The sequence below is a fragment of the Heptranchias perlo genome, chromosome 11 (assembly GCF_035084215.1).
Source record: "Heptranchias perlo isolate sHepPer1 chromosome 11, sHepPer1.hap1, whole genome shotgun sequence".
NCBI lineage: Eukaryota > Metazoa > Chordata > Chondrichthyes > Hexanchiformes > Hexanchidae > Heptranchias > Heptranchias perlo.
The window spans coordinates 52,143,336-52,170,321 of NC_090335.1; the positions used below are offsets into that span (position 1 = coordinate 52,143,336).

Genomic DNA, 26,986 nt, shown 5'->3' on the forward strand with positions numbered 1-26,986 from the left:
TTGATCTCCTTACCTAAGAAAGGATAGACTTGCCATAGAAGAAGTGCAACGAAGGTTCACCAGACTGATTCCTGGGATGGCGAGATTGTTGTATGAGGAGAGACTGTGTAGACTAGGCCTGTATGCTCTAGAGTTTAGACGAATGAGAGGTGATCTCATTGAAACGTACAAAATTCTTACAGGGCTCGACAGGGTAGATGCAAGGAGGATGTTTCCCCTGGCTGGGGAATCTAGAACCAGGGGTCACAGTCTCAGAATAAAGGGTAGGCCATTTAGGAATGAGATGAGGAGAAATTTCTTCACTCAGAGGGTGGTGAATCTTTGGAATTCTCTACCCCAGAGGGCTGAGGAGGCTCAGTCATTGAGTACATTCAAAACAGTGATCGATAGATTTTTATATATTAAAGGCATCAAGGGATATGGGGATGGTGCAGCAAAATGGCGTTGAGGTAGAAGATCACCCATGATCTTGTTGAATGGCGGAGGAAGCTCGAGGGGCCGGATGGCCTACCCCTGCTCTTATTTCTTATGTTCTTATGTAACATTCCTTTCATCAGAACTGAGATAGGACTGACCTAAAGATGGGAGGAGAGAACAACAGGCCACAAGTCAAATATGCTGAATACAAGGGTAAAAAAGTTCATAGTTTCAGTAGCTTTTTTAAAAGGCTAAAAGGAGGTGAAAAGTACATATGATTTATTGCCATCGCAGTCAGGATGTGAAAAGCTGTTAGAAAGACAAAGGGAAAGTGAAATGTGAATGGGAGAACAAACAAGAAAATGGCAGAAACACCTAGTCCACAATTTTAGTCCCGTTAATGCCTCTTAAACATGTGCAACTGGGACGTTGGGGAGTGGAAATGTGGGCGAAGGTCTGCTTTGCCGAATCTCCACCCACAAGGTGAATATGGCAAATTTCTGTTGGTGAAAACAAACGGTGCAAGAAGCTTCAATGTAATGCAATAGAAATTAAGCCATTTTCTCATCTTCATGCCACAAGTACTTGTTTCTTCATTTAGCCCATGCCCATGGTTGGCCAGATTTGTTTCCGTATCTTTTATCCCCCTTTCCTTCAACCACATATCTGATCTATTCTGCTTCAATCCGTAATCTGATACTGTATTCCACTGCCTCACAATCCTTTATGTAAAAAAAGTTACCCCTAGATCTTCCATCCAGTTTAGTTTCTATCTATTCTGTCACATCCCTTCATAATTTCAAACCCCTCTGTCAAATCATTCTCAGAAAAATAGCCCCAATTTTTCAAATCTTTCTTTTTTATTTGTATTTCCACACCTGGGCACTCAGCCAGTTCACCCTTGCAGGAAGGCGGAGGGAGAGGTGGGGCATGGAATACTGCCGCCCAAAATGTGTTCACCCAGCCCTGATTTTGCATCCAGAAATCTGGAGCAACAACTATCAATTTCTTCCCCAGTATGCCTTATTGCCTGCATCTCACTAAAGGCAGTAATCCTGGAATTGTCTGTCTTCATAACCATTTTCCAACACTTGCTGCAATGCCATTCTCCAAAACACCCTTTTCCTGCCCAACAGGAAGTGCAACTACAACTTTAAAGTGTTGCACCTGCACTTTTAAGGCACTGTGTTGGAAATCGTCACCCCTCCCACACTCCACCCCCACCCCCCCACCCTGCCCCCCCCCACCCCCACCCCAACCCCAGATCTCTATGCTGTCTTATGCAAAGTGTGCTGGGAATGGAGCACCAATATGCTAATGAGGGGACTTTGCTAAATATCCTGGGGACCTTTTACTGTGCTTGCTGGTGCAAGGTATGCAGCGCAAAATTCCTCTGTGCTGGGAGCATAATTTCAGGCCCAGAAGGAGCACTTAATGGGAAACGGAGCTGCCTTGAAGTGTACCCTGCTTTATAACGGGCAATCATGGGAAGCTTACAAGTACTGTAAGAAGGCATGAGTGGGATAACGCTATACATGCCAAGCATACTCAATACATAGCATTCAAAGTTATGGTAGGCTTTTCTACCTTAGCATGTTTGGGAAGTCATCAAACTTTTTACAGCGCTGAGGCCAGGTCTGCTAAATAGTGCGGTCGATATTCATATGCATCGCAACCTCCAGCCAGGCAGCCTGAGCCCCTCTTCCTGCCACCTAATGACTGCAGGAAAGCGGAATTCCCTACTCTGGTGCATTTGCTGCTGTAATTTTTCTACTGCCACATCAGTGAATTGGGGCACATGCACCTTAAACTCACACCACAATGGAGTGTGCACACAAGAATTCTGTGAAGGTATGAAGTTGCTAAAGTCACATGTTCAGACCTAAAGGCCACAGACAGTCCAGGATGAAATTGAGATTCACGAGGTATTTCTTGTTCTTGCCTCCCATCTTTCTTTTGGTAAGACCTATTAAAGGGAACACTTGTCTTCCTTTTCCAGTTCTGATGAAGGGTCTTCACTCAAAATCTTAATCTGTTCTCTTTTCAGATGTTGATGGACCAGCTGTGCATTTCCAACATTTTCTGCTTTTATTTCAAATTTTTAGCATTTACAGATTTTTCTTTTTGGTTCTGACGTTAGTAACAATTATTCAAATCTACAGATGTTACATTGCATATATTTGCATAACATAAGGTGTTAACAAATGCAACATCACACTCTGGTGGAAATAGATGTGGTAAAGTTGCAAACTGAGTTGAAGATTAAATAAAGCTAAGGACCAAATTTGAGTTTATTATGAGCAAACAGTTAGGAAATATATAAAGAGGTGTTCTTCAGTAATAAATCCACACCACCAGCTCCAGACTGCCTACACATTCGTATACCTCTTTTTTTTATAACATCCAGGGTTAAATCATACACAGTTATTGGTTTAGAGGATTAATGATTAAAAACAAACATGTTATTGAGCATATTGCACAAGATATGCAGATTTAATGACTCTACTGGACCTCTGTTCTTTTGTGGATCACATCTAAGAATGTTCTAGTGTAATGAAGAACCTTAATTGCTCCATGTTGGAGTATAGACTGGTTTACCTTGCACTGTATATAATATTTGCCGAATATATTTTAAAATTCATAATTTGTATTAAAATGATTTATTGATGCAGTAACTACAAGCTACAGCACTAGATAAGTGGCTGCAAGATTGAGTCAAGTCACGATCTTGACTGATATCGATACTTAAGATTCCCCTAAAATGCCAACCTTTGCCATTCTTGGCCAGGCCAAGGGGAAGGGAAGGAGCTGGTAAAAAGATGTTCAGTTTATATTTCTCACGCACTCAAGCCAATCAACTCCTCCAAAGATGTCACTCTATGGCCCCTCAGAGATCAATCAGGAAGTGATATCCTTGGAAAGGTCAATTGGTTGGAGTGTCCAATCCTCATGATTGTGTGGAGAATAGATGGGTGGAGGTAATTTGAGGAGAAATTGGAGGGAAAATTAGATAAATGAAGATTAACGATAATCTTAATTCACAGATTGAAAAGCTTGATTTTAAAACATGTACAACGGTGAAGCTACACTAAAACTGTATACATGTATGTCCTCTTGTCAGCGTATTCTAATAGTATGTCCACTACAGTTGGTTACCTGAATCTGCTAGCTGAAACTTGCTTAAGAAATATGGTCCATATTATTACTTTATTTTATAACAAATTCTAACAAACTTTCACATTCATTGTAACTGAACAAATTCAGGATTCTTCCTTGTTCATAATCTACCAATAAGCTTTCACAGTAAAAGATGTTGGATTATGTTTTTTTTTCCCTAGAAAGGAACATTTGGAGTATTTAAACATACTGTCGTCTTTTGGTAACAAAAATCTTGTCTGGTAGCTTTGTTCTTGAAGCAACGGATGTAGAGACACTCACTCTGCTTTCACAGACAGTCACCAAACTGGTGGTAAAATAAGCTGTTATCTATGACTATATCATTGATACAGCGGGGTGGCCTCGCACTAAAAAGGAAAGAAAATTATCGTTCGAGTGGGTAACAACTTGGATAATATTGTTCACTATAAGTTCATAGCTGTTCACAGTATCACCACAACATAACAAAAGTTGCTCTTTATTTATTCGTTCATGGGATGTGGGCGTCGCTGGCAAGACCAGCATTTATTGCCCTTGAGAAAGTGGTGGTGAGCCGCCTTCTTGAACCGCTGCAGTCCGTGTGGTGAAGGTTCTCCCACAGTGCTGTTAGGTAGGGAGTTCCAGGATTTTGACCCAGCGATGATGAAGGAACGGCGATATATTTCCAAGTCGGGATGGTGTGTGACTTGGAGGGGAACGTGCAGGTGGTGTGGTTCCCATGCGCCTGCTGCTCTCGTCCTGCTAGGTGGTAGAGGTCGGGGGTTTGGGAGGTGCTGTCGAAGAAGCCTTGGCGAGTTGCTGCAGTGCATCCTGTGGATGGTACACACTGCAGCCATGGTGCACCAGTGGTGAAGGCAGTGAATGTTTAGGGTGGTGGATGGGGTGCCAATCAAGCGGGCTGCTTTGTCCTGGATGGTGTCGAGCTTCTTGAGTGTTGTTGGAGCTACACTCATCCAGGCAAGTGGACAGTATTCCATCACAATCCTGACTCGTGCCTTGCAGATGGTGGAAAGGCTTTGGGGAGTCAGGAGGTGAGTCACTCGCCGCAGAATACCCAGCCTCTGACCTGCTCTTGTAGCCACAGTATTTATATGGCTGGTCCAGTTAAGTTTCTGGTCGATGGTGACCCCCAGGATGTTGATGTTGGGGGATTCGGCGATGGTAATGCTTTTGAATGTCAAGAGGAGGTGGTTAGACTCTCTCTTGTTGGAGATGGTTATTGCCTGGCACTTGTCTGGCGCAAATGTTACTTGCCACTTATGAGCCCAAGCCTGGATGTTGTCCAGGTCTTGCTGCATGCGGGCTCGGACTGCTTCATTATTTGAGGGGTTGCGAATGGAACCGAACACTGTGCAATCATCAGCGAACATCCCCATTTCTGACCTTATGATGGAGGGAAGGTCATTGATGAAACAGCTGAAGATGGTTGGGCCTAGGACACTGCCCTGAGGAACTCCTGCAGCAATGTCCTGGGGCTGAGATGATTGGCCTCCAACAACCACTACCATCTTCCTTTGTGCTAGGTATGACTCCAGCCACTGGAGAGTTTTCCCCCTGATTCCCATTGACATCAATTTTACTAGGGCTCCTTGGTGCCACACTCGGTCAAATGCTGCCTTGATGTCAAGGGCAGTCACTCTCACCTCATCTCTGGAATTCAGCTCTTTTGTCCATGTTTGGACCAAGGCTGTAATGAGGTCTGGAGCCGATTGGTCCTAGCGGAACCCAAACTGAGCATCAGTGAGCAGGTTATTGGTGAGTAAGTGCCACTTGATAGCACTGTCGATGACACCTTCCATCACTTTGCTGATGATTGAGAGTAGACTGATGGGATGGTAATTGGTCGGATTGGAGTTGTCCTGCTTTTTGTGGACAAGACATACCTGGGCAATTTTCCACGTTGTCGGGTAGATGCCAGTGTTGTAGCTGTACTGGAACAGCTTGGCGAGAGGCGCAGCTAGTTCTGGAGCACAATTCTTCAGCACTACAGCAGGGATGTTGTCGGGGCCTATAGCCTGTGCTGTATCCAGTGCACTCAGCCGTTTCTTGATATCACGTGGAGTGAATCGAATGTGCTGAAGACTGGCTTCTGTGATGGTGGGGATATCGTGAGGAGGCCGAGAAGGATCATCCACTCGGCACTTCTGGCTGAAGATGGTTGCAAACGCTTCAGCCTTGTCTCTTGCACTCACGTGCTGAACTCCGCCATTATTGAGGATGGGGATGTTCACAGAGCCTCCTCCTCCCGTTACTTGTTTAATTGTCCACCACCGTTCACGACTGGATGTGGCAGGACTGCAGAGCTTTGATCTGATGCGTTGCTTGTGGAATCGCTTAGCTCTGTATATAGCATGTTGCTTCTGCTGTTTAGCATGCATGCAGTCCTGAGTTGTAGCTTCACCAGGTTGGCACCTCATTTTTAGGTACGCCTGGTGCTGCTCCTGGCATGCTTTTCTATACTCTTCATTGAACCAGGGTTGATCCCCTGGCTTGTTGGTAATGGTAGAGTGAGGAATATGCTGGGCCATGAGGTTACAGATTGTGCTAGAATACAATTCTGCTGCTGCTGATGGCCCACAGCGCCTCATGGATGCCCAGTTTTGAGCTGTCAGATCTGTTCTGAATCTATCCCATTTAGCACGGAGATAGTGCCACTTTGTGGATACGAACGTCAGAGGAGGAAAGGACTGGGCTTTCAAAATAATACCCCCCCCTCAGTCAAACAGACTACTGATTTTCCCTTATTAAGTATGGTCACTTGGTTGAGAGCTGCTGATGCATGTGGAGCCATGCCCCAGGATAAGTCAGCTCATTTAGGAAAAGAGGCAAGAAAGAGAAGAAACTTGAGGGAAACAGTCACATTATGATAGTACCTTAACTAGCAACAGGGAAAACTATTTACCTGTCATTCAAAGGGAGCTCTCTAATGCGTAATTTCCCAATTTGAATCTCAGATCTTTTCCAATGCCAACTGGACAACAGTTTAATAGTGACAGCATTAATGTTCCCAAAGCTGGCATCGTGCGATATTACTTTTTTCATTGTTCTTTCACTTGATTGCTTATTAGGTCTATAAGGAAAACATAAATTGAGAGATTTAATAATATAAAAAAAGAATGTTCCAACTCTAATTATTTTCCCAATCTTCCTTCAATAAGAAATTTCCTCGAGTGTTTTCCCGATTGGCTGCTGTAACTTTGGCAGAAGATTGGCAGAAACCCTGGATATACCACTGCCAGGAATTTCCTCGGAGCACCTTCTGCTCCATCACCGTAACTTGACCAGAAGTGTGGCGGAAACCCTGTTTACACGCATAAAGCCAAATGAAACACTTACGTTGTTAGTTGCAGATTTGACATCATGGTGTAGTTGCTGCTCAGGAATTTTATTTCAACACGCTGGGCACGAGTTTCTGGCTGTTTTAAAAATATTTCTACTAGAAAATGTTTTGCTGGTTGGAGAAAAAGCAAAAAATGAATTAATCAGACACCTGTAGATGAATTTTCTTTTGATTTATTGCCATTTTTGCACACGTACTGAGGTGGACACCGCACTGAAGAGGCCATTTTGATTTCTACAGTTGAAAGTTGTTTCTACTTTGGCTTCATATCAATTTTAGTTGTTTGGTACTTTGGGGGGTCTGTCAGGACTTTTACTGTGCTGTTTAGTCAGTTTTGCAGAAAGTTCACTTTTGCACTGAGGACATGGATTTCCCAATGAGAATCCCTCTGTTCCTATGTTACGAAGAGGAGGCAGGATGAGGCTCGATTGGAGGCATTTAGAGTGAGACATCACAGAAGGGGTCTACTCCCTGCACACAGATACCAATTCACCTGGGTTTTCAGAGCAAGAAGGTCTTCATTACTTCAGAAAGCAGTACTTCCCCAAAGAGGCTATTGGGGAGATTTGTCAACTGCTGCCTGAAGACTAGCAGCCCACTTCCACCAGGAGAATAACATTGTCTGTGTCAGTCAACTTCACCGTTGCCTTGAATTTCTTTGTAACTAGATCCTACCAGGCAGCATCTGGTGACCTTAAGTCAAGCAGCAGTACACCATTGCATCAAGAAGGTGACTGATGCTCTATAAAAGGGCTGTAAAATCCATTTATTTCCCAATGGAATGAGGGAAACAAAAAAAGAGCTATGCAGTTTTTCAATCTAGCAGGGTTCTCACAGGTGCAAGGGATAAGTGACAGAATGCATGTGTGCAGAAAGCCCCCTATAAACTATGAACATGAAAGGCTTACATTTGATTAATGTGCAGCTAGTATGCAATACCGGTCACCTTATCCTGTATGTGAATGCACAATACAGAGGAAGCTGCCATGACAGTTTCATCATGTGACTACTTACCATATCAGTGCTCATAACGCAGAGTCATGTATGAGGATGGTTGATTGGTGATCAGGGCTATCCCCTGCAGTTATAGTTTACAATGTCGGTAAGGTTTCCACAGACAAATATAATGAGGCCCCTGTCACTATAAGAAGTCTGCTGGAGCAGTCTATAGACATTCTCGAGTCTCATTTTAGGTGCCTCGATTAAATTTGGTGGAGCCCTGCAATACAGCCCAGCACAAGTCTCCAGAATCATTGTAGCTTGCTGCATTCTACATAACATTAAATGAAGAAAGGCTTGCACCTGCAAGGAAGATGAAGGGGCACTTACCTCCCCACAGCATGAGCAGGGTGCACAGGAAGAGGAGGATGTGGAAAAGAATAGCTAGCAGTCAAAGAATGGAGGATACAACTTATAGCCCAGTGCTTTCAATAACTTAAAGTACCTTCACATCCACCTGTTCTCTCCTCACATCCTCACAAAATCACTCCCTGTCAAAAACCTGCCAATGTGCTTCATATGATAGATGTTTATGTTTTCCTGCCATCATCCAACTCCCAAAAGTTGCAATCATACACAGAAATGAACTCAGAACTCTATGTGGTCAAGCTGCGTTTTCAGAATAACATTCACTCAAAGGTGCTAGAAAATCCATTCATCTATCCACAACCATTTCTTAAAACTGTGTATATCCTTTGTGCCAGCTAATTACCTGCTCTTGTTCCTAGTCCACTACATCTATGAGATGCTCCCTGAGTGAGACATGTTTGAGTGATGGGTGGCTGGGAACGTTCCTCTGGAGCCTTAGAGGCCTGAGGTGCTGTTTGTCTCAGGGAAGCAGCTGTTCCAGAGGGACCGGCTTCCGGCAGCCTTTTTCTCGCAGTATCAAGGGGTGCTGGGCTCTGAAGCTCCTTCATGTATACACAGTGGAGGGGGCCTTATGGACACAGGCTCATTGCCACTCTCCACAGAGGCAGCAAAACCTGTGACCACTCCTTGCAGTGCATTGGTACAGGGTTCAGGCTCAGAGCAGCTATTGGTCGGTGTCATCACAAATCGAACAGTGTCAAGCAGGTGATGGAAGCCTTGTCAAAGTGCCCTGTTCAAAACGCCTATTGAAGCAGTAGTAGCTGTATGGTAGAGTGACTGCAGCTAGTTAAAGGGGGACATCACTTTATCAGCAGCAGGGGGTACAACTGCTGGAGTGGCTGAAGGAGTAGCAGCCTCAGGGGGGATGGGTTTAGCAGCAGGAAGGGCACCCAGATTCACAGATGCATCCATGGAGATGTTACTGGCTGAAGTTAGGGGGAGAAGGGGCTCATCTATTGGACACTGAGAGCAGGAAGCCCCTTAAGAGGGTGGTTCAGGCTGCATGGAGGGAGGTTACAGAAGCAGTCAGTGCAACTTCTACCACCACTAGGAGGGAAGGACCATGTATACTTTGGTGTCCTACTTAGGAGAATGTTGTGATGCCTGAACCAATCTTAGAGACCAGTTGTGATCTCTGATCTTCCTCTGCACTTGAACCAATGTCCATTGGTAATTGCTATGTACACTGACATGGGTTGACACCTCCTCCTTTATACGTTGGATGACTTTTCTATGTGGCCTTGGGTGCCAAAGATATCTATCCTCCTGGAACGTACTAACTCTAACAGGACCAAATGCTGGCATCTGGGAACCTTGGAGCTCTTGGTACTGCTTCTTCAGCCTGTTCCAATATAAATCACGCCTCCACAAAGCATACATCCCATTAAGACCTAGCTGCAGGCTTTTAAAGTCTGCAGCATGCTGGATTCCCAATCCACGAGTGAGTTTCCAATATAGGCACTGCACCCACTGGGAGCTCACTCATCTGTTAAATGAAGACTTGAATATTGCACTCAGAAAATACTCTTTTTCTAATATAACCATCCAGCTAAGAAAGAAGCACTGCAAGCATCCTTCTGAAGGAAACCTGATTAATATACCTCTCACAACATGATACATCAAAGTGTCTCATCGTACACAGTTCAGAAAACACTATCACTTCTGTTCTGATGCCGGAAATAGACAGGCACTGAAAATGCCAGCAAGACCACAGATTGAAAGTAATCTATAAGACAATAAAACATAATAAATATCTGTAATTTAATTTAATGCATTGCAAGTAAAAACATAATCAGATTACACACATCTAATTGTGACCCCTAACTCAGCTGCAGAACCATTACATTCGGTAATAAAACGGTCTCTGTGTTTACAGGAAATAAAGCATATTGTGAGATCATTGCAAAGCCACCCCTTCTAGCATCCTCCAAACAAAAACTAATAAAACTAACCAAAGTAACACAAAAATAGGAACCAGGGAAAATAACCTTTGTTTCTTGTCTGAGGTTCTTTATTGAAAGATCCTGATCTCAGCTATTCCATTGGAGTTAAGCACAAGTTAGTCTCTACCCCACAGGGAGGGGTGGGAAAAAAGGAAAGGCAAGTCACCTTTGGTACTCTTGCATACCCCCCGGAGACACTGATAAAGATACGAGGATATCTTCTGCTCAGTTTCTTGGCAAAGAATGGTGCATGGAACATGTATGTGTGGTTGTTTATAAGACCTAAAAAAAAGTAAGCAAATATAAATCTAAATATTATTAAAATTGGTACGTATGGGTCACTTGTCAACATTCCTCTTGCCTCTCTGCCCTCTAATCCCAATTAGAGTTTATCTTCACTCCCTGTGTGCAATGCCACAGATCAACCAGTAACAAAGAAAATATGATATCAGTTAATCTAAAGCAGTGGTTTTCAGTAATAATATTGTACATAAGGAACAGTCCCAAAGAAGACGAGTCTGCTGAGGGCTCCATTTCCCACAATACAACAGTGATTACACTTCAAAAATACTTCATTGGTTGTAAAGCACTTTGTGACGTCCTGAGGTCGTGAAAGGCGCGATATAAATGCAAGTCTTTCTTTATTAGAGATACTGACAGGGGTACAATGTACTGTCCCGGCAGTGGTTATTTCAAGGTGCCACTGAAAGAGGCTCAGAAAAGGTCACTCACCCATCTTTTTGTCTAGGGAGAACATGTGGTGTGTAACGACTCAAGTAGGAGGAACAGAAATACCTTCAAAGTGGTGGTTGAGGATATGATGTAGACACACTGTTATGAGACCCTTTTCCCGACAGGCCTTATAACAATCAATATTAGAGAAAAAAAGTCACCACCTCACTCTCTAATAGGCCAGAACAATATTGGTGACCTGCTTAATGCAGCTGTGTATTGCAGACTGGGAGATGTGGGAGATGTCCCCTATAGCAGACTGGATGGAGCCAGTGGCAAAAAAATTAAAGGCTGTATAACTTTAAGAGCCACTGGCTAAGCATGACCCTTTGGTGCAGCTGATCCTGTTGTAGGAGGCTGGAGAGGTCTACAACGACCTGCCTGGAGAAGCGCAGCCTCTTGATGCACTGCTTTTCCCAATGGATCCAAGAAAATGACTCTTAGCCTGTACACCCTGGGGGTTAAATTGGATAACCTCTGAAAATGGGCGCTCGGATCGCGGTCTGCGATTAACCTGCGCCCGTTCGTTGCGATGCAGGCAGCACGTAACGTTTGTGTTGCCTGCTGATTTAAATGATAGCTGTCTGCAGCCAGTGCTACCTGCGCTGTTGATTGGCTGCACGCATCAGCAAGGGGCCTCGATATCGTAGGTGGCTAGCGCTACTTTAAAGGCAGCCTGCACCTCTTAGAGGGGAGGTGCACTGTAGCTGCAGGAAGTGGTGCGAGTCGTGTGAGAAGTGATTCCTGGAAAAATGGCTGTGCGTGCGAGAGTGCGCGCACCGAGGTTCTCTGATGATGCACTGGAGGCCTTGGTGCAAGAAGTGGACAGAAGGAGAGGCATCCTATATCTACAGGGGGGCAAGAGGCCTTCCAGACATATGCTCAAGGGGCAGTGGGAGGAAGTAGCGGATGAGGTCAATGCAAGGAGCATAGCATCAAGAACATGGATGCAATGCAGGAAGAAGTTCAATGATTTGACACGAGTGGTCAAAGTGAGTGAGTTCAAGTTTCAAGTGGCATATCCTACCAACTGCACCACTAGCTTCGTCCACTGATCAATGCACTACACACCCCACCATCCACCTACCAACAATCTCTTTCAATCAGTACTCAACCCTTCAAATCAGATGCTTCATCTCACCCTCACACATTACCACTGTTGCAAGCCTCACACCCACAACTCTCAGGTCACACACACTGGCAGCTATTCAACCATGACAGCCACATCACCCAAACATCTTACAGGACAGTCACTGACATGCTTCCTTCTTTCTTGCAGGAGAAGGTGGCACATAACAAGAGGCAGCAAGAAAGAATTGGAGGAGGACAAGCGTGCTTACATGTCCTAACCCCCATGGAGGAGACAGTGATGGTGATCATTGGAAGGGCCTTCACTGAGGCTGTGGCCACTGGCGGTGCTGGAGGGATCGATGATGAGGTTCTCTGCATACCTACTCCTCCTCCTCGATTCCCACTTGTCCCTCATCACACAATCTATTCTGACTCGTGCTGCAGATGGTGTAAGCTTGCACTTCTTACTTTCTCCTCTCTCCTCACCACAGTTCAACCCGTGTCCTTTTGTCATTTCAGCTATACAAAAACTGGAACCTTCCCAGTCAGAGAAGGCATAGGAAGAAGACAGCAATGATGAAGATACACCGTAATACGATCTTACACGCACAGCCACCAGCTCAGAGACTGACACACTGCACGTAGTTTAGAGGCTAGGATAGAGGAGGGATCTGCACATGGTGAGACACTGGGCACAAGTGCACAGGAGCCAGGGCAGGGGAAAGGATACCGCAGGTGCCAGCTCGCCAGAGGGCGAGGTCGCACACAAGCTATGGTGCAGAGGAGTCGGATGATGACTTCGATGGGCCATGCTACAGAAGAAGGCTGATGGGCGTACACCACCAAATGCTTGGTGCACTGGAAAGCCTGTGCACAATGTCAAGGAGCATGGAGTCCAGCTCCAACTTGGCACAGTGCTTTGCGCCGAGCTTGGAGCCCACTCTTTCCCTCATGGAATGGGTGGTCATCTCCATCAGCACATCTGTGGAACCCACCATAATGCAGCGTTTGATGACCAATGTCACAGCTTCCATTGCAGCACAAACATCTGCCATTAAAGGTCTGACTGCTGCATTTGGAGCTCAGACTGCTGCCTCAGTAGTTCTGACTGCTAGTATCGTAGCTCTGGGTACTACTGTTGAAAGGGGCTTCCAGGGTGTCACAGCAGTTCAGCAATCTCTTCTCCAACTGATCACCAGGATTGCTGAGGTGCCACCCCGGGAGAGTGGCAGTGGCGCCATGGAAGACGAAACTGCTGTCCACTCTCAGGATGACAGCGTTCCTGCTCCCACCCCTGCCACTCCGCCATGCTCTTGCTGTTGCCTGTCAGCCAGCCAGCCCAGACTGCTGCATCTCATGCCGAGATGATGCAGTCTGAAGCCGGGTCCTTTCGGCTGGGAGCTGGTCGTCTTCCAAGGCCATCTACACTTTCCTCAATTGAAGGTCAGCAGCCTCCCACCACCCATGCTCCAGCCACTGGGGAGCACTAGGAAAGGTAAAGGCACATGAAGGGAATGCACAAGGGTGAATAGTCTCATTTTGTTTGCATCATTTCATGTGTTAATTTATAAATGTGGATTTAAATTTGTATTTGATGTTGGTTTTTATTTCTGTGATGAGCTGAGGGAGAAAGCAATGTGTAATCATAGGGAGGACAATTTGATGGTCATGGCGTGTGGGACTGTTGGTGAAGGGGGAAGTGTTGTTGAGGTTACTGGTATTGCTCATTAATAATCTGATCACACATAGCCCTGGCAGACAGGGTCTGTCTACGTTGTAGGCTCCCTCTTTCCCCACTTCCTGCTGCACTTCCTCTTCTTCCTCCACCACTTCCTCCTCTTCATCTGCCTCTTCCTCTGGCTCCTGATAGGCAAGGGCTGTCCTCTCATAATGGCGAGATTGTGCAGCATGCAGCATACAATGCCAAATCTTGATACCTGCTCAGCCGAGTATTGCAGGGCTCCTCCAGAGTGGTCCAGGTAGCGGAAGCATTGCTTGACGATGCCTATGGTGTGCTCTATGATGTTCCATGTGGCAGTATGGCTCTCATTGTAGGCCTGCTGCGCACATGTGCATGCGTTCCTGACCAGAGTCATGAGCCATTTCATGAGGGGGTAACCCTTGTTGCCCAGTAGCCAGCCGTGCTGGTTGAAATATAGGTTGGACAAGGGGCTGCCACAGGATGAAGGAATCATGACTGCTGCCAGGATAGCGGGCATTCACCTGCATGATGCATTGCATGTGGTTGTACTCCAGCTGCACATTGAGGGAGTGGAATCCCTTTCTGTTGATGAATATGGCTGAATTCAGATGCGGAACACGCATGGCAATATGTGTGCAGTCAATGGCTCCCTGCACCATGGGGAAGCTTGCAATGTGAGCAAACCCTTGTGCTTGCTCCTCCTGCTTGTCTCTGGCAAGAGGGAATGAGATGAATCTGTTTCTCCGAGAATACAGAGCCTCAGTGACCTCCATTATACAGCAGTGCACTGCAAATTGCGAAAAGTTGCTTATATCTCCAGCAGCAGCCTGAAAGGAGCCAGAGCCGTAAAAATTAAGCACCATGGTTACCTTGACAGCCACAGGCAATGCTGTGCTTGCCCTGCTTTGAGGCTGCAATTGTGGCTGCAGCAGTTGACAAATTTCAATCACACCTCTTTAGTGAACCGCAGACGTCTGATGCACTGGTCGTCACTGAAGTTGAGGTAAGAGAATTGCTCCCTGAAGACCCTTCACGGATATGGCATCCTGCTGAGTGCCCCCCTCCTCCTCCTCCTCCCTCTTCTAGCAGCCAGTCCTGCTCTGCGTGACCTCTCTTCATTCTCCCAGTCATGTTCAATTCCTAGAGGAAGCCCTAGCAGGCCACCCACGTCTGGAAGCAACTTTTTTCAGCACACTATTTTAAAAGCCACTAACAGTACTGCAAGACCTGCCAGACCACTCTCTATGTAATATTGAAACTTTATCCAAGTATAGGAATCTTCCAAAAACACGTACAATTGCACCAGCAGCCAGAAGAAATAATCCAGCAACTAACCTGTAAGTACTTCATGATCCCTTTAAATAACCTGGTGGGTGGGGGGGGTCCTTCATGCCATTTAAGTCCTGTTCAGCTGTGAGAGGTAAAGACAGGGTGTTGGCTGTAGTGTGGAGTTCCAAAATTTCACCGTCTGCTTCAAATCAGCGTTGCACACTGATTTGCGTCATCATCGCTCTACTCTACATGCTGCCAGCGTTCGCTAGATGCGCGCGCAAACCTCTTTACCAAGATGGCATCCTGCGCCCTTATCGTTGGAAGTGTGCACGTGGGTTTCGGACACCATTTTTGGGACATAGGTGTTTGCGTAACAAAGCGCCGACAAAACAGGCGCTAAATGGCCCAATTCCACCCCCCTTTAAGCTGGGTATGGCCTCCTACAAGCAGCCCACCTCAGCTGCTGTCTTCTAATAGGCCCAACTGCTGCTGGTTCCTGAGGCTGCTGCTGCTCCTTTTCCTCCAACAGTTCCTCCATCCAAATGAAACTGGCAATAATAGCACCGAATGACCAGCAGATAGAGCTTACTGAGGATAAGTGAGGCAGAAAATATTAGAAAGAAGCAAAGTAGAAGCTGAAAACTCTCCTGGCAATCCAAACAGCACAATGATGCATTTAAGGGGAAGCTAGATACGTACATGAGGGAGAAAGGAAGAGAAGGATATGATGATAAAATTAGTTGAAGTAGGGTGGGAGGAGGCTCGTGTAGAGCATAAACCCCGACATAGACCAGTTGGGCCAAATGGCCTGTTCTTGTGCTGTAAATTTTATAACATTCTATGTATTTCTGTGACACACAGATTCTGTGAACCAATTACCTGCAGGTGAATGCCCCTTTAAATACTGCTTCAGTGGTCCTGAAAAGCCAATCCTGCTAGGTTTTACTGGTGGATTGGGTGCTGGGTGGGACTTCTGTGATATCGCATTAAAATGGCATTGGGTTCCTAATTTCATTGTAGGTCCCCGATTTGCATGTATTCATGAGGCCCCTGCCTGGCATCGGCGGGTGTCTCAGCTAACTTTAAAAAAACTACGTAACCAGCCATAGCGGGAACGGATTGGTAAGTAATCTGTGGCGATTTTAACCACCCGCCCGCCTTGGTCCCCTTGAGCAGGCAGGGTTAAAACCGCCCCTAGAGACACAGGCAATCAATCAGGCCTGTAAGCAGAAAGCTACGTGGGCAAGCTTTGGCCAGGCTCAGAAGTAGCATCCAGGAGTGAAGTTAGGCTTATTTTGTCTAAGTAAGACCACCACTGATGTGTGTTCATTGTTTTGTATTATGATATGAGACAAATTGTATCAATTGTAATAAGTGAATCCAATCATAACTGTTGCTTTATTGGTTTGTGTGCTGTAAAATAAAGCAGCTAAATGATTCATATCTGACTTCCTCTTACCAAGTGTTTTCTTGGTCCACCTTTGAAGAGATTGAAAAAGCACATGTGCAAAAAACATGAATATCCAGTTCAGATTACAAGAATATACTACTGTTATACCCCTGGGTGTGCTATTATATAGTTAGATATCAGGAAGTACAGGCATACCCCTAAATGTAAAACGTTCAGATCATTTCCAGGAGTGACTAGCACCACTGTGCCTGAAAATATCCTAGGCAGGACCGTAAACTTATAACATTTATGCATGTACCATCTGTCAAAAGATAAATATTGTGAATAATGCCCTGAGCCTTTAGTGTATCTCATTTTTTGTCAGGAACTACAATAGCCTTCAAATAAACGATGGAGATTTCAATACTATTTCTTCTGATGTGATTAAAATTGAGCCGTTTGAGATTCTACTCTGAGGGTATAATAAATATAGGACAACTCACAAGCGATGGTGCATTACGAATCAATAAGTTCCAACAGTATGTCTGAGTTATATATGGATTAATAAATTGCTGCGACTATGTTACAATGCTGTAACACAATCAAGAGTTCAAATGGCACCATAAATCATAAGAAGAAAGCTTATTGAGCTCATACTGGCTCCAAGCAATCCAACACCATAATGATTCCTGTGATGCACTATCATCCATCTGTTATTAAAATAGCTTCATGTTTAGAAAGACAGAACATGCATGTATCAGCGTGGAGGAACAGCGCACTCACTTACCACAGAATGGCGAGTTACTTGATGTCATCAGGAATACTTTAACTTCCTTTGGTTGCACATCTGCGCTCAAGCCTCCACGCTCCAAAAGTCCTACATTGTTGTGAAAACATTTTAATATTATATCTTACACAATTTTCCTATAGGTGTTACATAAGATTTACTGATGTCAGAAATAGGTCAAGGGGCCAGATTTGGAATTTGTGCGATAGTGTAAAATGGGTGATAGCGAATCGGCAGCTCGTTTTGTATCTCTCCCAATTTTACTTCCATTGACTTCAAGGAGGTGCCCTTGCGCTTCATTTACAAATGCAAATCAGGGGTCCTATGATGTCAATAGAACTCACATGCAATTTTCAGGTACCAATGAAGGGAGCGTGAGCCATATATACTCTGCCTATTGGTACTTGGAGGGACTAGTCAGCGATCCTTAAATAGAAATAAAAACAGAAAATGCTGGAAATACTCAGCAGGTCAGGCAGCATCTGTTGGGAGAGAAACAGAGTTAACGTTTCAGGTCAATGACCTTTCTGAGTATTTCCAGCATTTTCTGTTTTTATTTCAGATTTCCAGCATCTGCAGTATTTTGCTTTTGTCCTTAAATAGAACTCTGCAGGCCGCTCAAAAAACAGGTTAATTAAACATTTAAAATGATTTTTGTAGGTTAGGAGGAGCATTAGTATTAGTAAACATACTAATAAAACATATCAGTACTTCTTCTGTACCTATGCGTGGACAGCGCTGCAGGGAGTGGTTATGACAGTTCACGCATTGTCCGTTAGTAAAGTCCTCATAAGTCTGACAAGGGAAAGCCACCAATGGACAATGCTTCTTGATGGAACTGATATACAGATGAACAGCTCTCATGTGATCACAGATTACAAACTTGTACACTGGGGAAAAAAAAGACAGTCATTTGTAAGCAGTGGCAATACTCTGTTGCATCATCATTATATTGAAGCTTAAACTACTTGATAAATTCATCACACTCTTTTACTTACAATTACTGTACATTGTAAATTCCTTCTAAGAAATCCACCAAATTTGCCACAAATTTACATAAACAGGAGGAATGTCTGCATGACATTTGATCTGGTAAAACTTTATTTGAACAAAAACTAAAAAAATATGATTTTTAGTATTTTGATTATATTTGTTTACATTATATCTTATAAATTATTTATCTTATCTAGAATTTTGTCTGATAGTGAACCACATAAAACTAAAAAGAAATGCTCTGAGCCAGGCCAGCAATAGGGATGCTGCAATTGGCCTTAGCACCCTTGGGCTAGATAGGAGAACAAATAAGACAGGGTCGCCACTCCTTATCACCATCTAGCTGGAAAGTGCACATGTATGAACATTGGGTGGGAAGAGAATCTAACACAGCTATATTGCCCTCCACAAATCAAATAGTTTGCTGACACTCGCTATCTAGGGTCACACCTGAAGAATGAGTACTGAGGTGAAGTTCTAGACAGCTGCCAGTGCCCTGCTACCACCCTTTGTGGATAGAAGTGTTTCCTAACTTCACTGCTGAAAGTCCTGGCTGTAATTTTTAGGCTATGTCTCCTAGTCCTAGACTCCCCTACCAGTGGAAATAGTTTCTATCTATCTACAGTTCCCCTTAATATCTTGAAAACTTCAATCAAAGCACCCTTAAATCTTCTAAATTCCAGGGAATACAACCCTAATTGTGTAATCTTTCCTCATAATTTAACTCTTGGAGTCCAGATATCATTCTAGTAAATCTACGCTCCGTTCCCTCCAAGGCCAGAATATCCTTCCTAAGGTGCGGTGCCCAGAACAGAACACAGTACTCCAGGTGTGGTCTAACCAGGGCTTTGTATAGTTGTAGTATAACTTAGAATCATAGAAAGGTTGCAGCACGGAATGAGGCCATTCAGCCCATCGAGTCTGCACCGGCTCAATGCAAGATCAATCCAGCTAGTCCCACTCCCCTGCCCTATCCCCGTAGCCCTGCAATTTTTTTCTGTTCAAGTACTTATTCAGTTCCCTTTTGAAGGCCATGATTGAATCTACCTCCACCGCCCCCTCGGGCAGTGCATTCCAGATTCTAACCACTCGCTGTGTAAAAAAGTTTTTCCTCATGTAACTTTTGGTTCTTTTGCCTATCACCTTAAATCTATGTCCTCTGGTTCTTGACCCTTCCACCAGTGGGAACAGTTTCTCTCTATCTACTCTGTCTAGACCCTTCATGATTTTGAAACTTTTACCCCTTTGTATTCTAGTCCTTTAGATATAAAGGCCAGCATTCCATGAGCCTTTTTGATTATTTTCTGTACCTGTCCATGACATTTTAATGATTTATGTACATGGACCCCTAAGTCTCTTTGGACCTCCATTGTTTCGGGCTTTTCACCATTTAGAAAGTACTCTGATCTCTATCCTTTTTAGGTCCAAAGTGGATGACCTCACACTTGCCTACATTGAAATCCATTTGCCACAGTTTTGTCCATTCACTTAATCTATTAATATCTCTCTGTCATTTTATGCTTCTATCTACACTGCTTACAATGCTGCCTACCTTTGTGTCATCAGCAAACTTGGATATGTGTGTGGCTCTCTATCCCGTCATCTAAGTCGTTAATAAATACAGTGAATAGTTGAGGCCCCTGTGGGATACCACTAGTCACATCCTGCCAATTTGAGTACTTGCCCATTATCCCTACTCTCTGTCTCCTGCCGCTCAGCTAATTTCCTAACCAGGTCAATAATTTGCCCTCAATTCCATGAGCTTCGACTTTAGCTAACAGTCTCTTATGAGGGACTTTATCGAATGCCTTCTAGAAGTCCATATAAACAACTTCCATAAACATTCCCCTGTCCACTACTTTAGACACCTCTTCAAAAAATTCAATCAGGTTCATCAGGCATGTCCCACCCTTTACAAATCCATGCTGGCTCGCTCTGATCAGCTGAAATTTTTCAAGTTGTTCATTCACTCTATCCTTAATTATAGACTCTAATAATTTCCCGACAACAGATGTTAGGCTAACTGGTCTATAATTCCCTGGTTTCCCTCTCTCACCTTTCTCAAATAGCGGAGTGACATGCAATTTTCCAATCTAAAGGAACAGTTCCTGAATCAAGAAAACTTTGGAAGATTATAGTTAGGGCATCTGCAATATTCTCACCTACTTCTTTTAAAACCCTGGGATGGAAACCATCAGGTTCTGGGGTTTTGTCACTCTTTAGTGCCATTATTTTCTTCGTTACTGTTAATTTGCTTACGTTAATTATGGTGAGTCCCCGTCCCTGATTCAAAATTAGTTTCCTTGGGGCGTCCGGCATGCTATTCATTTCCTCTACTGTAAATACTGATACAATGTCATTATTTAATGTGTCCGCCATTTCCTTATTTCCATTTACAATATCACCATTATCAGTTTTTAAGGGGCCCACATTGTTCTTGACCACCCTCTTTTTCCTAATATAATTGTAAACATTTTTTGTGTTGATTTTGATATCCCTTGCAAGTTTCTTTTCATACTCCCTTTTTGTAGCTCTTACCATCTGTTTTGTCACCTTTTGCTGTTCTGACCCTGGGCCTGAATTTTTGATGTAGCATAGGCAGAAGTTTAGACCATACTAAAATATTTGGCATATATTTAACATACACACAGACATCAGTTTTTGTTAAGTTGCAGGGACTATGGAATGCTATGCCAAAGATGTCAATTTGTTTAGGAAGTGCAATGCAGATTGTAATATCAGATTAATATTCTGACGTTTTGCTTTATTTACCTTTGGGCAAGGGAAGAGAGAAACTTTGCGGAACTTTTCCTCAGGTAATAAAAGGAATTGGTAGATGCATGACAACATTATGGGCTGAATGGCTTTTTTCCTTCTATATTCTCCTATATTCTAGTCAATGTGAAGTAAAAGGATGCCCAGAATATCCCGTAGTGATGTCTTGTAGAATTTCACAACTTTATTTGTTAAAAATTGTAAAATTCAGCAATATCACAACATAATCAAGTATTTTTGAATGCAAAACATCTTTCAGGAATAATACTTCTTCTTAGCCTCAAGCAACTGAACCGATCATGTCAGTGAGGCTAAACCATACATGTTTTGGAATGCGAAGTTCAGCATACTAAATTGTTACCTGAGGATATAGAGGTCGGTCTACAGCCAGGTTGGTCTTTTCCACCATTCAGGTAGAAATCAATATGCCCAACTGGTCGAGAAATTCCAAAGTCTGTAAATTACCAAAATAACACATTAATACTTGGATTAGTTAGTGGCTAGAAAAATAGAGGAAGGAAATACACAAGCACTAGTACTGGATATGAGGTAGTTGTGAAAAACAATGGTATCAAGGGTTGACAATCGAAACTCTGCAGTTATCAGATGACTATACTGTGCTGATTTTGTATGTTGCATTTCATAAGTATCATTTACTGCAAAATCTAGATTTGAGGTTGCAGTTTGATAACTACTTTAAGTCTATCCTGCTATAGTTATGGAAGTACAGGTCTACAAATACAGTGATGGACAAATAACAACATGCAGCTTTCCATGACCTCATAATCTGAAGAACATGGTTTGGACCAAACAAGAGCACTGCTCCAGGGCTAACCACACATGTTTTTTTTTATTTGTTCATGGGATGTGGGCGTCGCTGGCAAGGCCAGCATTAATTGCCCATCCCTAATTGCCCTTGAGAAGGTGGTGATGATCCGCTGCAGTCCGTATGGTGAAGGTTCTCCCACAGTTCAGTTAGGAAGGGTGTTCCAGGATTTTGACCCAGCGACGATGAAGGAACGGCGATATATTTCCAAGTCGGGATGGTGTGTGAGTTGGAGGAGAACATGCAGGTGGTGTTGTTCCCATGTGCCTGCTGCCCTTGTCCTTCTAGGTGGTAGAGGTCGCAGGTTTGGGAAGTGCTGTTGAAGAAGCCTTGGCGAGTTGCTGCAGTGCATCCTGTGGATGGTACACACTGCAGCCACGGTGTGCCAATGGTGAAGGGAGTGAATGTTTAGGGTGGTGGATGGGGTGCCAATCAAGCGGGCTGCTTTGTCCTGGATGGTGTCGAGCTTCTTGAGTGTTGTTGGAGCTGCACTCATCCAGGCAAGTGGAGAGTATTCGATCACACTCCTGACTTCTGCCTTGTAGATGGTGGAAAGGCTTTGGGGAGTCAGGAGGTGAGTCACTCGCCGCAGAATACCCAGCCTCTGACCTGCTCTTGTAGCCACAGTATTTATGTGGCTGGTCCAGTTAAGTTTCTGGTCAATGGTGACCCCCAGGATGAGGGGTGAAGAGGGTGCAAAACCTGTACAATCTCTTTGAATAATCTGACAGCTTCCAATTTTCCTTACCACAGAAGGTTATCCTACTGAACAACAAGCTAAAGAGGGGTCATCACTGAAGTCCAGAAACAAAACAACTGTGTACATTTATAACTTTGGAAGCTTTGGGAAAACAGACGCCAAACATAGAGATGAAACCTCGCCTATCTTAGTTTGATTAAGGAGGGGAAGGCCCAGTTAAGACAAACACAAGTAACCTGTGCAACAGCACTTTTGAGCCACAGAGGGGTTAAATTGGATAACCCCCAAAACCAGGTGCGGGTATCGCAATCCGTGGTTAACCCACGCCGATGCTTCCTCTGCAGGCAGGATGAGTCATTTGTTCTGCCTGTGGACTTGCCTGATAGCAGTGTTGCAAACTGGACCTAACCCGACGATTCAAGGAAATGCGCACTTTCTACCAGCAGGGGGAGCCCCAATCTCTTAAAGGGAGGATGCCTCTTAAAATCTCTTAAAGATAGTCGGTACCTGTTATATGCTAAAAATAACAGCTTGCTGTCTGCGCGGAGTCGGAACGGAGATCAAACATTGCACACGTAAAACACAGATGCAGGTCCCGTCCCTATGTTTACAAACTGATGAGTTATGTTAAGTTATGACAGGGACATCACCCAGGCACACGTCCCGCTTTCTTGCAGAAGAAGGTGGCGCATAACAGGAGGCAGCAAGTGGCAATGGCATTTAGCTCCTCGAGCCTGTTCCACCATTCAATGTGATCATTGTGGACCTGTGACCTAACTCCATATATCCGCCTTAGCCCCATATCCCTTAATACCCTTGGTTCACAGAAATCTATCAATCTCAGATTTAGAATTCACAATTGAGGTAGCATCAGCTGCTGTTTGCAGAAGAGCGTTACAAACTGCTCCCACCCTTTGCTTATAGCAGCATTTCCTAACTTCACTCCTGCACATCCTGGCTCTAAATGTTCCCAAGCCCTAGTATTCAAGTATAGGAGACCTCCAAAAATAGTTACAAATGCATCAGCAGCCAAAAGCAATAATCCAGCCACTAACCTGTAAATCCTGCATGGTCCATTTAAATAGAGCTGGTGGAGGGATTCTCCAGGCACTCTAAGACATGTTCAGATGGTTGTGGTTAAAACTGTGCATTGAGTTGAGCGTTAAGTTCCAAAATTATGTCTATCACTTTAAATCAGCATTGCACACTGACTGTACACATTTTCTTCTTACTTTACATGCTGCCGACGTTCGGTATTTGCGCATGCGCTACTACCTATACCAAGATGGCATCCGGCGCACGAAACAACGGGCACTACACGGCCCAATTTCTAGCCTAGAATGTCATCAGACTTTATGCAACTTCTTGTTTGATAATACTTCTGTGAGGTGCTTTGGAACGTTTTACTATGTTAAAGCCACTGCTGGACACACCATCTCCGCCGGCCACATGTAAATGCTGATTTTGGGTTGGGTAAGAGGGTGGCCTCCATTGCCCTCTCAGCCACTCATGTTACCACTGGTCCTGGGACTGCCTGGTGAAAGGTGCTGGTAGGCCCAGGGTAGTGGTGGTAATGGCCCAGATGTATAGAAATGGAGGGAGAGGATCGAGTAGAAACTTTTGCTCCCTCCAGTCTTATCCCCCCATCCACTTACCTCAGTGGAATGAAAATCGAGCGGGTTCTATTGGGCGAGCGATTATCACATGGGGTGAAGGCAAAAATTGAACCCCAATTTCTCCTTTCTTTTACCAAAGATACTGCAATATCTGCAAAGGTACTTTGCTGCTACTCGCTCTGCCACCCAAACTCTACCCTGATACGAAGAAATGACAATTGTGATCTTCTAGACTATACTGAGGAGAAGAGAACAATACTTTTCACACTTACTGTCAGAATCACTGTGAATGGCTTCAACAAACAAAGCATCACCAGGATCAAGGCGTTCATCAACACTTGCCTTTGAAAACTTGGGTCCAGCAGGATCTAAACCTAAAAAAAAGAGAAATAGGGATAAGAATGAGATATTTTAAAAAGCTGGAACTATTATTGTTTTTCCAGGTCCACGTGCAAAAGACAAATGTATTAAATCAGGATATATTTTTGACTGAATCATACTTTTTTTGCTAAATCATAGAATCATAGAAAGGTTACAGCACAGATGGAGGCCATTCGGCCCATCGAGTCTGCGCCTGCTCTATACAAGACCAATCCAGCTAGTCCCACTCCCCCGCCCTTTCCCCATAGCCCTGCAAATATTTTCCTTTCAAGTACTTATCCAGTTCCCTTTTGAAGGCCATGATTGAATCTGCCTCCATCACCCCCTCAGGCAGTGCATTCCAGATCCGAACCATTTGCTGCGTAAAAAAAAAGTTTTTCCTCATGTCATCTTTGGTTCTTTTGCCAATCACCTTAAATCTATGTTCTCTGGTCCTTGACCCCTCTGCCAATGGGAACAGTTTCTCTCAATCTACTCTGTCTAGATCTTTCATGATTTTGAACACTTCTATCAAATCTCCTCACAACCATCTCTGTTCCAAGAAGAACAACCCCAGCTTCTCCAGCCTATCCACGTAACTAAAGTCCCTCATCCCTGGAATCATTCTAGTAAATCTCCCTCTGCACCCCCTCCAAGGCCTTCACATCCTTCCTGAAGTGCGGTGCCCAGAACTGGACACAATACTCCAGTTGTGGCTGAACCAGTGTTTTATAAAGGTTCATCATGACTTCCATACTTTGGTACTCTATGCCTTTATTTATAAAGCCCACGATCCCGTATGCTTTTTTATCCACTTTCTCAACCTGTCCTGCCACCTTCAACAATTTGTGCACATATACCCCCAGATCTATCTGTTCCTGTACCCCTTTTAGAGTTGTACCTTCTAGTTTATATTGCCTCTCATCATTCCTCCTACCGAAATGTATCACTTCTTATTTTTCTGCATTAAATTTCATCTGCCATGTGTCTGCCCATGCCACCAGCCTGTCTATATCCTCTTGAAGTCTATCACTATCCTCCTCACTGTTATCCTCTGCCACCATGAGTAGATCTCCTTTTTGGTCCGTAATCAGCCCCACCCCTCCTCTTACTACCCGTTTACTGTTTACGTGCCTGTAGAAGACTTTTGGATTCCCTTTTATGTTGGCCGCCAGTCTATTCTCATACTCTCTCTTTGTCCCTCTTATTTCCTTTTTCATTTCCCTTCTGAACTTTCTATATTCAGCCTGGTTCTCACTTGTATTATCAACCTGACATCTGTCATACGTCCCTTTTTTCCGTTTCATCTTACTCACTATCTCTTTTGTCATCCAGAGAACTCTGGCTTTATTTGCCCTACCTTTCTGTCTCGTGGGAATGTGCCTAGACTTTACCCGAACCATCTCCTCCTCAAAGGCTGCCCACTGTTCAATTACAGTTTTGCCTGCCAATCTTTGATTCCAATTTACCGGGCCAGATCTGTTCTCATCCCATTGAAATTGGCCTCCTCCAAATGAATATTTTTACTTTAGAGTGGTCAGTGTCCTTTTCCATAGCTATTCTAAACCTTATGATAGTAAGCTCCCTAAATGCTTTCCCACTGACACTTGCTCCACTTGGCCCATAAATTGGATAATAAAAATGTGATTTTTAAAGTAAAAGTTCTTCTGTGCTTTATGATGCGGAGGCATTAGTTATTAAGCTAACTAAGGTTTTCAAAGAATTTTTAACATTAGTGATGGAAAGAGGGATATATATTGTTTCAAGTTATAACATTTCTGTTATATCCTTTCATTTAAATTGGAGCTCTCTATGCCTCTTGACACTTTATTATGCCAGTTAACCAAATTTTATTTACCCTAACAGTATATAGAACAGCCTCATTCAGTGACCTAGGAACTGGGGCGTGTAGCACCTGTTTTTCAGGCTCTATGTAGCCTATTAAGGCCCCAGTATGGCAGGCAGGAAGTGCGCGCACATTTCCACCCGGAAGTGGGCCGCCTACCGTATTGAGTAAGGATAAACAAGAGGTGTGCTTTACCCATACCTGAAGCAGGAGTTAAGCCCTTTGCATATGAAAGTGTAAGATTGGTTTGCCCTGAGGCAGCCAATGCCATTGCGGGCTGCACTCAGGAAAACCAACCCTAGAACAAAAGGTATGTAACTTATATGAATGTGGAGCCAGGAGGAGCAGGAGTGTTCCACCCAACCCTGCATTAAAGGAACCGATCGCCATTGCTCCCCCATCGCTGTTGCTCCTGACCCCCGGATTCCCCCCACCCCAGACCCCACATTGCTACCACTTCCGACCTCTGCGATCCCCGGCCCTGATCCTCACGATCCCCAACACTTACACCAATGATCCCCGGATCCCTGGCCCCATGTTCCCTCGCCCCGATTCTCAGAACCCAGATCCCTGGCCCCTCATTCCTTCGCCCCCCCCACCTCCCGATCTGATCCAACCCCTGGACCCACTTACCTACTTACCTGAGGGCCGCTGCTCTTCAGCGGCAGAATGTTGCGCCATGCTGGCTCCAT

The 26,986-nt window shown here is 44.3% G+C and overlaps 3 protein-coding genes across 4 annotated transcripts in view; 1 reads left to right on the forward strand and 2 right to left on the reverse strand.

Moving 5' to 3' along the window:
• The window catches only part of fstl1b (follistatin-like 1b), a 587,712-nt gene that overhangs the window by 136,174 nt on the left and 424,552 nt on the right, over nucleotides 1–26,986 (reverse strand). The gene's annotated exons all lie outside the window — the stretch shown is intronic.
• The window catches only part of LOC137327333 (uncharacterized), a 69,632-nt gene that overhangs the window by 37,818 nt on the left and 4,828 nt on the right, over nucleotides 1–26,986 (forward strand). The gene's annotated exons all lie outside the window — the stretch shown is intronic.
• The window catches only part of pla1a (phospholipase A1 member A), a 32,003-nt gene continuing 8,434 nt past the window's right edge, over nucleotides 3,418–26,986 (reverse strand). The window contains exons 5-11 of the mRNA XM_067993023.1: nucleotides 24,361–24,462; nucleotides 21,308–21,400; nucleotides 17,901–18,068; nucleotides 17,179–17,268; nucleotides 6,910–7,024; nucleotides 6,476–6,643; nucleotides 3,418–3,941 (exon numbers count right to left, since the gene is read on the reverse strand). Of these exons, the coding sequence (XP_067849124.1) occupies nucleotides 3,863–3,941; nucleotides 6,476–6,643; nucleotides 6,910–7,024; nucleotides 17,179–17,268; nucleotides 17,901–18,068; nucleotides 21,308–21,400; nucleotides 24,361–24,462 (815 nt within the window). The 3' untranslated portion in view covers nucleotides 3,418–3,862. The remainder of the gene's footprint in view (nucleotides 3,942–6,475; nucleotides 6,644–6,909; nucleotides 7,025–17,178; nucleotides 17,269–17,900; nucleotides 18,069–21,307; nucleotides 21,401–24,360; nucleotides 24,463–26,986) is intronic.